Raw genomic sequence first — 12867 nt, 5'->3', positions numbered from 1 at the left:
TTGTCGACGATGTTTCCGAGTTTACCCTTGAAAAGAAGAAGAAGTTTGTAGCCAATTGCAACTCCATGGTGGCCGAAGGAGAGATCATTGTTCACAAAATGTTTGAAACGCTGAACGCAGATCCATCCAGCGAATCAATCCTTTCGTATCCTAAAATGGTGCTTGATTATCCCGTTGCATCGACGTTATTCGTCCAGTTAGACGGCATTTCGTTTCTCTGTTGTGTTGCTACTAGATTTATTCTCCATTCGTAGTGTTTATCCAAAGTGTTATCACAACATCTATCTCCACAAATCAAGTCGATTATATCTAGTTATTTGAACGTTTTGAACGAGATAACAGGAATCGACGAAGCTGCCTCTGCGATTGTTTCTTCGTCTCTCTTTTTCCGGACTTTGTGTGATGTGCTTCACTGCAAAGATCTCTCGTTGATTCGCGAAACAGTGGCCATGATATCGCAGAAGTGTGAAGATGTGGAAGGAAGTGCAGATATTGTGGCACAGTATTTCTGTGGAGAAGAGACGAGCTATTCGTCCCCGTTCAACGAATCGACCTTATCGATTTTGATGTCTATTCTATCGAGTTCTGCAGAAGTCGATTTGAAAATGACGATCCTGAAGTTTTTGGCCGTGTTGGTGTATTCTGCGAAAACCCTCTCGAAGAAAGTGGCTGTATGCTTCGCTCTCTGTTTGTCGATTCTCTTTAGTTGATTTCCGAGTATCACAATCTGAATTTCCTTTCCATTTGTCACTCTTTGGAGTCTGACAAGGCGCTGAGTTCGAATACAGAACTGCAAAAGATCCTCGAGATCACGCGCGATGTCATGGATGTAACGATCACGGAAGAAGATTTGGAGATGGTTTCGATCGAAGACGCTTCTCCCATCGCTCGTACTCTGCTTCGAATCAACCTCAGAGATAGAGATTGTGGGAAGCCACTGTACAGACGAAACGACGCAGTCGCTTTACCTTCAGCTGCTGCGGAATCTGCTTGAATTGCCTGCGGAGGGAACGCTGGGACATGATCTCTGGCAATCTCTCATCGAGTTTTCGGAGAATTTGGTCTTGGTTTCTGCGCAGTGGAATGAGCGGAACTTGGGGTTGACTGTGGGCTTGGAGAAGGAGGGTGAGTGGTAGATGCTGAAGAAGAAGAAGAACGAGAAATCGCTGGAGGAGAAGGTAGAGAGTTTAACGAAGCAAATCGCAGAAATGAAGTCGAGTTATGATGAGCTTCAGTTTACTTATAACAAAAGTCGTTGTCATGAGCAAGAGCTCATCGAGCAGAGCAAAGTTGCGCAGAAGGAGAAGAAGGAGATGGAAGAAAAGATTCGTACGATGGTAAGAGTGAGCAAAAAGAGATTGATTGTCGTAGGCGAAGCAGATGGAATCACTCAACTCCCAACTGCGGAATTCGACTCCAAGCAAAGTGCCTCCATCTCCTCCTTCTTCGCGACCTCAGGCAGCAGCTTCTTCTTCTTCGTCTTCTAGTTCAACAGCCAAGTCTTCGCTTCCTCCTCCTCCTCCTCCTCCTCCTCCTCCACCACCACCACCACCAAGCAAGCTGAAAACCCCTCCTCCCAGACCACTTTCATCGCCTTCTGCGAAGCCACTTTCATCGCCTCCTATTAAACCACTTTCATCGCCTCCTGCCAAACCGCAGCCTGCTCCTGAGCAACAACAACACTCTGCTCCTGCGCAGCAGCAACCACAGAGCGAGGACTCTCCGATCAAGCCAGAGGCTTCTTCAAACGAGGGACCAAAGGCCAAGAAATGTCCGATCGATTCTGTGTACAAAAAGTACTTTAAACTGAAGAAGATGCACATGCCGATCGAGAATTTGAAGATGAAAATGCAGAATGAGGGTCTGGATCCTTCGGTGATTGACCAAGAGGAACCTGAGTGGGACGAAGAAGAGCCCCAGCAGGAATCGAACGAGAACGAAGGCGGACGTCCCGCATTAGCAGCGCTTCTGGCAGCCAAATTGGCTCCGGTTGCCCTTCGACCTGTTTCTGAGAAGAAGGAGCCTTCTCTCGAAGAGAAATTGCAGCGAAATCCTCTGTCCCACCCGCAGTCCCAACCACAATCGCAGCCGCAGTCGCAGCTACATCCACAAACACAAACACAGCCACAAACACCAACAGAACCAGAAGACACGTATGTACCGCCCAGCCGTGCTAAGTACAATCCATCTGTTCCGCTTCGCCAAGTCTATTGGTCGGTAGTGTCGGGTCGGTGGCTGAAAGACACAATCTGGGAGAAAATGCCCTCGCCTAGAAAGTTCAACAGTACGGAAATCGAAGATCTCTTCGAGCTGAAAAAGCAGGGGCCGTCAATGTCGTTGAGTGGAATGAGTTCGACCCAGTCCGAGGAAGAGCACACGTCCTTCGTGGACGCAAAGCGCGAAACGAATATCGGAATTGGAGTTCGGAAGCTTCGCTACAGCGGAGAAGAGGTAAAAAAGATCCTGTTGAACATTGATAATTTCTCTTTATCGTCTGAATCCCTATTAGTCATGTGTGAAATCCTTCCCAAGGAAGAGGAATGCGTAGCCATTCGAGGATATAAGGGAGATCTCGACAAACTCTCTCTCGTGAATCTCTTTTTGTACTCCGTCTCAGAAATCCCCAACTGTCATGAGCGAGCGCATTGTCTGCTGTTTAAGTCGAATTTCAAAGAAGAAGTCGAAAAGATCCGATCGGATTTGACGAGTTTCCAAAGTGACTGTCGCTTGGTACTGGAGAATCCGCACTTTTTCTATTTGTTGGGCTATGTGTTGGATCTCGGAAACTATCTGAACGGATCGTCGACAAGAGGAGGAGCGTGTGGATTCCATCTAGAGATCTTGTGTCAATTAGAGCGAACCAAATCAAACGATAATGCGGTTTCGCTGATTGAGTAGGCGATAGTGTGTCTTTGTGATTGGTAGCTTTATTGTGAAGGAAATGATGGCGGAAAAGCCAGAAGTGCTGAAGGTGATCTCAGAAATGGCCGTTTTGGAGCGTCGAACCGATTTATCCTTGGATGACATCAATAAAAACATTGGCTCCATAGCGAAGGACGTCAACAACTTGAAAGCGCAGATCGCAGTTCCTCCGCTGCATGATCACGACTATTTCGTGTCTCAGATCACTCCGTTTTACAACAAGGCAAACGAAGATTTGCAAAAGCTTCGGGATTATTACAAAGCTTCTGTTGATTGTTATAATTCTCTGTGTAAGCAATTTGGAGAAAACCCGGCTTCTCTGAAGTCCACGGAATTCTTCAGCTATATTGTCTCTTTTATCACTGCGATAAAAGCGAGCCATAAGCATTATCTCGACGTTCAGGCCGAAGAAAAACTCAAGAAGGTGGCTCAGGACTGGCAGACAATTCGACTCAATCCGAAAGCCAAACCTCAATCTGAGTCCGATGTTCGTCCCACTTCTCAGCCTCCTTCTCTTCAATCCCCTCCTCCTCCACCTACGAGAAAAGCTCCTCCACTTCCTACTGTGAAGCCTGTGTCTCATCGATCTTCTACAGAGCAGGCGAGTCGGGGAGAAATTCGACAGTCGATGTGGGAGCGTCTAAAGAGTTGGAAGTCGAAGAATTAAGTGCTTCGATACCTTGAAATGTTGAATGTTTGTTTGAGAAGTGTTTATTATATTTCAAAAGGATATTTCATGACATAGGGTAGAAAAAAGTATATTTGTGCTATTTGTTAGCGATATGACGTTGTTACAGGAATGATGATTAACTGACCCGCAAAAATCATACCAATTAAAAGATACAAGGAATAGGTTACGTATACAAAAATAGTAATAAGTATAAAAAGATATATGAGGAAAGAAAAAGTATGTACAACAAACGTTACGACTAATAGAAACATATTAAAAAATCTATTATCAACATGTCATACAGCTATTATGTAATGATTATTAATAAGGCTGAAAATGCATGGTGATAATAATTAACAGAGAAACATAACAGAAAAATAAACAACAATAACAAAAAACAAATATAAAAACTGAATTGGCAATGAATTCAGAAAGTAAGGATAACGAATGAATGTTCACAAATAGGTAGGCTGCAACCGCTTAAGGGTGGAGAATATCTATTGGATGGCTATATAACGTATAAAACACCAAAAAGAATAACGAAGGATGGTTCAAACTATTCCTTCCAGTGTTTTCAAGGGGATCACGCAGATGAATACATCGTGAAGAAAGATGGCAACGTTTGCTTATTCCATAATGGAATACTCAAAATGTACTATCAAGAAGAAGAAGAAAATGAAACTCAGATAGGCGATTTCACTCAATTCGAAAATGGTTGCGTTGCGTTCGTACAGTCATTCGATGACATATGGGATAACCGTAACTGCTATCGTATTGTCAACCATATTCAAGGAGAGAGGTTGGAAATCTATTCCTATGAAAGCGGGAATAGGCTCTACCATGGAGAGTTCAATGAATATCGAGAACGAGAGGGATGGGGGATCGAGTTTGACGAGAAATCAGGAGATATGATACTAGAAGGCATCTGGAAGAAAAATAAACTGAAGGAGATCATTCGTAAAATCGAGGGGACCATTATGACAGAATTTAAACGAAACGGAGACAATACGATTGTATCCAATCGAATTCCCGTTTATGTGGGTGAATTTGCGTATGATGAATCGAAAGAATCGTTTCTTCGAAATGGTCGAGGATACTGGATCGATGAAGAAACTCGAATTGCTACGAGAGAAAGTGTATGGAAAGATGGAGTGGAAGTGAGTGGAAGAGATCTGTATGATGGATGGTACACTCGCTCGACAAAGCCAATAGCTGAGCCTGAATTTACTTTTAGACCTATTTATACGCCAAGTTCTGATCCTAGTAAAATATATGTCACTGGATCTATGAAACTGAATGAAATAAGTACGCAGGTGACCGATTTGACAATTTCGTCTAATTATTGCAAGGATTTGAATGCAGTGGATCTAAGCAAATTCAAGTTGCTACAATCCATTGAAATCGGCAATGATTGCTTTGAATCAGTGCAAACATTCAAAATCGATGGATTGAATCAGTTAAAAAAACTGAAAATCGGAATCAATTCATTCACTCAGGAGAAAAACAGTTATGGAAATGATGAATCGAAATCATTCCACTTAATGAATTGTGAATCATTGGAATGGCTTGAAATTGGAGAATATAGTTTCAGTGATTTTGGAGGCGATTTTGATCTGAATAGTTTACCAAAGCTACAAGAAATCAAAATTGGTATAATTGGAACAGAATCGTACAATTTTTATGGCAGTTCTTTCACGATTCGAGGTATTAACATATATTAATATTAAATACTTCTAATGATTAGATCTTCCAAATCTGCATTCCATTACATTAGGAAATCATGCATTTTGTTGGTCCATATCTACAACGGTAAAAAGTACTAAAATAGCGAATGAAATGATTGATCTAGATCTTCCGTCACTACAAACCATTCAACTTGGGGAATATGCACTTTGCGGAAGCAGTGATGAATCCTGTTCGCTGTTAATGCGAAGTATGAATGAAATGATAAGTACTAGTAAAATGTAGATCTTCCCAATCTAATGTCTATTACCAATTCAGGGGGATGGAGTTTCCATCTACCTCGTAGAGTGACCCTGAAAAGTAGATATCTAGGTATAGAATATTAATAGCAAATAGATATTCCAAACCTTAAAAGTGTTAATTTACCTCATTCATTTAAACAAGTTCAACTGAAATCAATTTCAAGTATTCCTATAAGATTTGTTTTATCATCCTAGGTAATGTTTCCTCTATTCTCGCAGATTTGGTAAAATAAGCCCATTAATCATGGTTAAAAGAATAGAATAGAATCAGGTGGTAGTAACACTGAATACTGAGATCAGTTAAGTTGTTTGTTTAATTGCCTAACAATTCCCATCATGATTCAATGGCAAAATACAGTACACTAGGAACACAACCATTATAGGGCGGACGATATAAGACACAGTAATCCAAATAGCAAGAAACTGGATTACCAAATAATAGCAACACGGTTGCTATTAACCATTGTAAAATATAGAAAAATCGCTCGATTCCAGGTGCAGAAGGATGGAAAGACCGTATTCCACTTGCACTTCATGTGTCCTGTGTACATGGGACTGGATTTCACCGTGACTGCGACGCTGGTAGCCAAGCCTGAGTCGATGAAGCCGAAAGTGGAGGTCAATCAAAAGGATCTTGATTTGGATAAGAAGAAGGGATTCATGGATGTAGGAGAGGTGAGATGGGGTGAGGAATAGATGTTGAATCAGGAAGGAGATGATGGTTGGGAGAGCAGTGACGAGGAGTAGGTTGATTCTATACAGTGAGGGAAAGTAGGGATTTGGGGATAAGCAAATGGTAGGAAAACTGTTTTACAGAACTACTTGTTTTGTGATATAACAGGGATATCAAATGGTTGTCTGTGTGTTTGTTGGAAACAAGAATGAAAGAGTCGAGTGATAGGATAGGATAAAATAGGATAGGACACTGAGTAGTAAGTAGTAAAACATGATAATAATAATAATAATAATAAAGATGGAATGAAATGGAATGAAATAGATCACCATAATACAAAAGAAAAAAGCCTCAAAGGAGGATCGAACTCCTGACCTTTCGCTTACTAAGCGAGTGCTCTACCGACTGAGCTATTGAGGCACCTGTTTACCTTCCTTATTATCATTATATCACACCCATCTATTTCTTCACTCATTCTATTTCACACTATTATTTACCGAGGAGAAAGATTCTCCACATTACTATTTTGAATATACAACATGGATACCGTTTCTCTGCAGCGAATAGCTCAACAGAGCATTTCTCGCAGTTTTGGGGTGTTTAAAAGTCCAACGATTGATTCTGTGGAGGAAAAGTCAATTTCAAACTATTTCACGGACCAGGGAAAGTACTTGTTTTGGATGGTGCTTGAATAGTAGGGATGTGAAAGCGATATTGGCGTCATTCCCATTGGCTAAGGCGGAGGATAATAACCAGTTGTTTAGAAATGAATCATTTGCGAGTACTTGGAACATGTTGATGGAAGAGGAAGAAGTGGCGGTGATGCGATGTACTATTGGTTTTTATGAATGAAGGCTTAGTGAATACTATGAATCGATTAGCTTCGATTGCCTCTGAGAATAAGAAGTATCTGCTGTTGATGCGTTCTCGTTTTTCACGATCCAATATAGTTGGAGTGGATAAGAATTTGGGCAATGAGTAGGTTTACTGCGTTTTGTTGAGTGTAGTGATGAGAGTGAAGAATATGATGAATATGACTCGGAAGAATCAAATGAGAATGCAGAATATGACTCGGATGAATCATATTATTACTCTTCAGATTCGTATGAAGAATACCCACAGTCCAATGTATTGAATGAATCAAATAGCAAGAATCGAGAAGGAGAGAAGGAGAAAGAGGATGAAGAAGGAGACTATGACGATTATGAATATGATGATTATGAGTATAATGAAGAAGAAGGAGGAGAAGAAAAAGATCAAAAGACTTTTGTAGAACCTGCTGGAACCAGCGAACCTCTCCAGGTTCCAAATGTGAATGAAGTGAACAAGAATGAAGAATACGACGACTATTACTATTATGATGATGATGACGAATATGATGAAGATGAAGAAGCTTTTGTAGAAGCGAATGGAGCGAATGATCCCAGTGGAGAAGACTATGAATATAGCAGCTATGAGGACGAAAAGAACGGTCCGATTGAAGACGGCGATGATGATAATTATGATTCATACAGTGAAGAAGAAGAGTGGGAGGAAGCCCCTGCAGCCGCAACCTCCCAGCTTCCCATCAGGAAGTGAACCGCTTCGCTGTGACCCAACGAGCATTTCAAATAAACTTCCATTGATTCAATCGTCCTAATGATCGTTTTTGTATTTGCTTTGTGTTTGGCATTTGTTTGTTGAAAGGGATCAAATGTGTGTAAGAATATCCCCGAGGATATAGTAAATAGCGACCATTACATTTTCTATGTACCCTCCAAGAACAACAGTATTAGAAGGCAGTTCTATCAAGTTGCCTCTGCGTTTCTTTCAATCTTCGTCTCTAAAGAACGCTCTTTCACCTGATCGGAAGAACCTTTCCGTCTGGTTATTGTTTGCTATATTCGTTCTGTTGACTTTCCACTATCTCTCTGATAGGGATTTTTCTTTTTTGCTTGTTCTTGTCCTTTGGACCTTTCAATTCTAGACACTGAGTTCGATTGTTGGGTCATTCGGCTTTCTGCTGGGTTTGTACAAGGTCGTATCCTCTCGATCTGTTCAGGGTGCTTGCGATATTGTGGCACTCACTGCTAGGACTATCAGTCAAATCACTGATCCTCTATGGTGTTGTGAGTCTGTCTCGTTTTTTCTCCATCCTTTTCTCCGATTCCTATCTTCCCTATGACCGTTCGGGAGATTGGGTGTATCGTTGCACAGAAGGAGTCGAGGTGATTGCAATCGCCTTTCTTCTTTACTTCTCTTACCGATACAAATACACATACTACTCGTTCATTGTGAACCACTCACTGAATCTCTCAAAGCTAGGATTCGTTTGCAGGAGAAAACAGGAAGAAGAGCTGTATCACGATCGGGCTTCTTCTGTTTTCGCTGCTTTGCCTCTCGATTGTACGCACGTTGAACATGTCCCACCACCTAGATAATCCATCCAGGATTGTCCCAAAAGCAGAGTATCGACGTGTTGTGGAGCTTTTCGCACTATGTCGAAGCGATTGCCGTTTATCCACAACTCACACTATTCAGCAGGTCTCGAGTAGGATTCAAAGAATCGAGTTAGTCCCAGCACGGAGAGATTGAGGGGCTAACTTCACACTTTGTTTTCTCCCTGGCGATCTCCAGACTCTTCGCTCTGCTCTTCTGGGCAAGTTGCTGGAGAGAACTCAACGCGGGCACTCGCTGGCTTGGAAGTCGCTACGCAGGAGTATCGATTCTGCTATCCCAATGCATCCAGATCGTATTAATGGGAGAATATGTGTACTACTATGTGAAATCGTACTTTTCATTACTCGACACAAATTCTAGTCTCTTGAATGGAACGCCGCTTGTACTACCTGTTTGTAGAACCAGCAGAGAAGATTGACAGTGTTTGTTCTCAATCCCTCATTGTTTATTACCATCCTCAAAATATTGGAGGAAATCCTTTTACAAGGCTATACGTTGATTTTCGAAATGAAGTAAAGTTCGAAAGAAGAGGGGTTAATATCGTATTTACATTTCCGTAATAATATAAAATGAAAAAGTTATATTTATAGTACTGTTGTAGTTACCAACTGTGGAGAGGATAAAATCTCAAACACGACAATAGCAATATGCATAAATTCGGACTTGACATGCAGCTAAGTTCTCAAAAAGAATAACAAAAAATGATTCAGGCAATCATTTGATCGTTGCAAATGGTCCCTCAGCATATTCTTAATAACCGCGATTTCCCCCAATTTGTCATTCTTTTTTTTGCTTGTGTCTTTGAATATGTACTCAGCTAAGGAACAGAAATCTGCGAATGTACCATTAATGAAGAAGCCTCAGGAGACGCATAAGGTCGAAATTAAGAATCTCTTTGAAATTAGGTTTCTTTTCTGAGTAAACTATTCGTTGGTGGAACTTCAGGTGTATTGGCTACATCTATGGTTTATCCCCTTGATATAGTGAAGACTACAATGCAGGTAATGTTTAATAGTTCAGTATTGAGCTCTAGAGACAAGTGGCCGGACAGAATATGTTATACAAGAACCCCTTTCAAGCTTTTAAGGGCATCGTCGCGTTGGATGGGGTTCGCGGTCTCTATCGGTATTAGTTTATAAATTAATTGTGAGTTATAGTGGGGTGGGTGCCAATTTAATTGGTGTATTCCCAGTCCAAGCCTTGAAATTGGCTGGAAATGACTTGTTCCGTGATTTGTTAGCAGACAAGGATGGTAACGTATCCTTTATGTCTGCCATTCTTGCTGGTGCCGGAGCTGGAACAGTTCAGGTGATCGCGTCGAATCCGATGGAAATCACCAAGATTCGTCTGCAAATCCAGTCTACTCTTCCGAAGGAAGAACAGAAGAACATAGTTGGAGGTACAGCTTCGTTTTCGTGTTGATATCTAGTTGTACGTGAATTAGGTGTCAGGGGATTGTACAAGGGAAGCACGATTACTCTTATGCGTGACATTCCCTATTTTATGATTTTCTTCCCACTGAATCACTTTTTAGTGGAGATGTTTACTCCTTCGAATGGTGTTTGTGGACTCGGAGGCCTTCTCTTAGCCGGTTGTGGTGCTGGCATGACGTCCGCGTTCTTGAGTATGTGTGGGAAACAGTATGTTATGTAGTGACGCCAATGGATGTGATCAAGACGCGTGTGCAGGCTGCGAAGGGATCATCGATGGGAAGCTCGTTTTTGAAAATGTTTTTGTCTACTCTGAAATCGGAAGGCGTAACTGCCTTGTTTAAGGGAGCCTCCATGCGTATGGCCGTCCAAGCTCCTATGTTTGCCATCATGACTACTGCTTTTGAATTGCAAAAACGATACATTGCATCTAAGTGAAGAAGGCTACAAGAGGATTATTTTGCGAGGTACCCAAGGTAGATTAAATTGGATTGTTTGTTTTGAAAACCTTTGATTTTGTGAGCAGTAATAACAATTTGTGGTGTCCCATCTTTTTCTCTATCTTACTAGAAAGCGCATGAGGATTGAAGGCAACACCGAGACAGAGAAACCCGGAGATAAGCCATTCGGTAGGAACTCTTTTTCGCCGGAATATGGCTAATTACTAGAAATTCCTGTTTCCTTCAATTTCCTTGACCAAATGTTTTACCATCGCTTTCGTACCTCCAATGAGTTGTGTTCTGCAGGATTGTTTACTCCAGACCCCCATGTATCGAACAAAAAGCATCGCAAAATGAAATGCAAGTAGTGATATTGGACTTGTCATGATCTAAGCTTTTGTAATTCGGTCATGTGCGGATGGAAGGACAAATTTTGCCGGCATCTTGATCGTTGTGAACGTGCTCAAGATGTACGCGATTTGCAATTGCATTGTTAATATAGTATTTTGCTCAACATCCGATCAACACCGAGTTTGAGGTAATGCAGCGAAAAAACAAGCGTATGGCTCAGTCTTCAAATTTGTTACTTCCGGATCAAAAAGTAGTGGAAAGCTCTCTCTTCTCCTGTAGCGTGTGCAGCAAGAAAGCCTTGTTTCTTTCGAATATGATGACTATTTGGTCATGCTCGCAGCAGGGTTTGTCTGCTCTTCGACCGTCACAAAAAATATCTTCGACAATGATTTTCTCAAGAATCTGTGCTTCACATTGCACTGGCAAGCGCCTTCGCTCTATGTGATCCAAAAGAAAATCGCAGAAATCAGCAATCGGCTCTCTGAAACCTCTTTAGAATACATTCGTCAGCAATCTGCGATCACTCTAATCGTTTATCCTTGGGTAGACATCAACAAGCGAAGCTCTCTTTCGTTCGTTGCTTGCACGCCTTCCAACCAGCTTCTCTTTCTCTCCCACACCACCAGCAAAGCCGATAATTGGAACCAGTTCTTCATCATAGAGCAGATTCAACAGGTCGTCAGTCTGCTTCGCAGCCAGAATGTCAACGTCTCGCAGTTTTATCTCGACGACTGCTTGCTGTTTGACCAGATCAAAGAAGTTTTGGTGTTGGATCCACAGGTTGGTCATTTCCCGATTCTTGGAAACACGATCGAATGGTGTCAAGATTTGCTAAACACCCTTTTCTCCTTTCCCCTTTTAATGGGCATCAAGCAAAGCGTACATTTACGCGTTCATTCTGTTGGCTTAGGCGATGGCGGTCTATACGAGCTTTCTAAAAAACGCTTCCCTCACCGAATTATTCAAAGAGCAATACCGAGCTCTCTTTAACAAGTGATAACAGCTTCCTTCTTTGAGAGTTAGAGACATCAAACTGCCGTCTGTGAGCGAGGACCAATGGAGTTCGATCTTCAACGCGTTCGAATTCGAGATCGCTTCGTTTCAGGTGTTCGTGGCGGCTCGCCAAGCGGGCATCAACTCGGGACAAATCATCGGACAGAACCCGCTGTTGTCCTTCAATCTAAACGCAGAATGGCTGGAATCACTAACCGAAGCGACTTCTCTCTTTCGACGAATCGCCAGCTGTACGAGCAGCCAATCCCCCAAAGCATTGGATCTGTTCTTTGTCTACCAATCGCTGGTAGAGAGCTTGAACGCGGTCAAGCAAAGCTCATTTGGGAGCGACTTCATCACACACTGCACTGACGCCATTTCGCACTTTCTCACTCGCTATTTCAATCACGATTTGATTTCGCTTTACTATTATCTTCTGCATGATAAAGCGCCGTCGCAGAGCGAGTCGACGGCCGAATCGTCTTGCTATTCTCGCGAGTCTGCTTTGAAAGCGCTCGATAAACTGAAAGCAACTGGAGTCGAGTCGACGCAGCTGCAAGCAGAATTCGATTTGTTTTGTAGAAACGAAGATCCTATCTTTGGAACGATGCCTCTGGTTGAGTATTGGACGACTGTGGGGAAGTTTCAATACCCAACTCTCAGCTCGATAGCGCTGATGTTTCTTTCGTATCCTGCCACGCAGGCTGCAATGGAATTATGGACAAATATGAAGTCTATTATACACTTCCATGTCCGGAGCAGGAAGGAAACGGAGGTGACTTCCAAAGTGAGTGATGAGATGATGATTAGCTGCAATCGCCATTTGTTAATACGATGGGATCTTGATTTTCAGTAGATTTCTCCTGTTTGTTTACATACTACGTAATTACTTTTTTTTTGGAATGTTGGAGCGTATTAAACTCTACCTGTCATACTTGAGTTCGATCATTTTAATTTGGTTTAT

General features: G+C 42.0%; 4 protein-coding genes; all 4 read left to right on the top strand.

The window, feature by feature from the left end:
* Positions 1-1815: 1815 nt before the first annotated feature.
* GSBLH_T00000421001 (uncharacterized protein) lies at positions 1816-3589 on the top strand (the record flags this gene model as incomplete). The annotated part of the gene is made up of 2 exons (XM_013038625.1): positions 1816-2894; positions 2926-3589. The coding sequence occupies 2 exons, from the start codon at positions 1816-1818 to the stop codon at positions 3587-3589; spliced, it is 1743 nt and encodes a 580-aa protein (XP_012894079.1).
* Positions 3590-7997: 4408 nt separating this feature from the next.
* Positions 7998-9107, top strand: GSBLH_T00000420001 (uncharacterized protein; the record flags this gene model as incomplete). Its single annotated transcript, XM_013038624.1, has 6 exons — positions 7998-8186; positions 8217-8292; positions 8324-8523; positions 8555-8635; positions 8667-8780; positions 8811-9107. The coding sequence occupies 6 exons, from the start codon at positions 7998-8000 to the stop codon at positions 9105-9107; spliced, it is 957 nt and encodes a 318-aa protein (XP_012894078.1).
* Positions 9108-9484: 377 nt separating this feature from the next.
* On the top strand, positions 9485-10607 carry GSBLH_T00000419001 (uncharacterized protein). XM_013038623.1 has 6 exons: positions 9485-9565; positions 9595-9690; positions 9723-9814; positions 9847-10088; positions 10119-10313; positions 10343-10607. The coding sequence occupies exons 1-6, from the start codon at positions 9539-9541 to the stop codon at positions 10555-10557; spliced, it is 867 nt and encodes a 288-aa protein (XP_012894077.1). The 5' UTR covers positions 9485-9538; the 3' UTR covers positions 10558-10607.
* Positions 10608-10696: 89 nt separating this feature from the next.
* GSBLH_T00000418001 (uncharacterized protein) lies at positions 10697-12759 on the top strand (the record flags this gene model as incomplete). Its single annotated transcript, XM_013038622.1, has 6 exons — positions 10697-10748; positions 10788-10923; positions 10954-11029; positions 11062-11160; positions 11190-11879; positions 11914-12759. 6 exons carry the CDS (start codon positions 10697-10699, stop codon positions 12757-12759), a joined length of 1899 nt encoding a protein of 632 aa, XP_012894076.1.
* Positions 12760-12867: the final 108 nt, after the last annotated feature.

The sequence above is a fragment of the Blastocystis hominis genome, assembly GCF_000151665.1.
Source record: "Blastocystis hominis, Singapore isolate B (sub-type 7) whole genome shotgun sequence assembly, scaffold_0".
NCBI lineage: Eukaryota > Bigyra > Opalinata > Blastocystidae > Blastocystis > Blastocystis hominis.
This window is presented reverse-complemented; position numbering and strand designations above follow the sequence as displayed.

Excerpts from the sequence above, each read along its gene's own strand:
- GSBLH_T00000419001 (XM_013038623.1), top strand. The coding sequence starts at position 9,539 with ATGAAGAAGCCTCAGGAGACGCATAAG. Across the intron at positions 10,089-10,118 it reads ACAGAAGAACATAGTTGGAG|TTGTACGTGAATTAGGTGTC; the intron begins GTACAGCTTCGT and ends GTTGATATCTAG. Across the intron at positions 10,314-10,342 it reads CATGACGTCCGCGTTCTTGA|TGACGCCAATGGATGTGATC; the intron begins GTATGTGTGGGA and ends TATGTTATGTAG.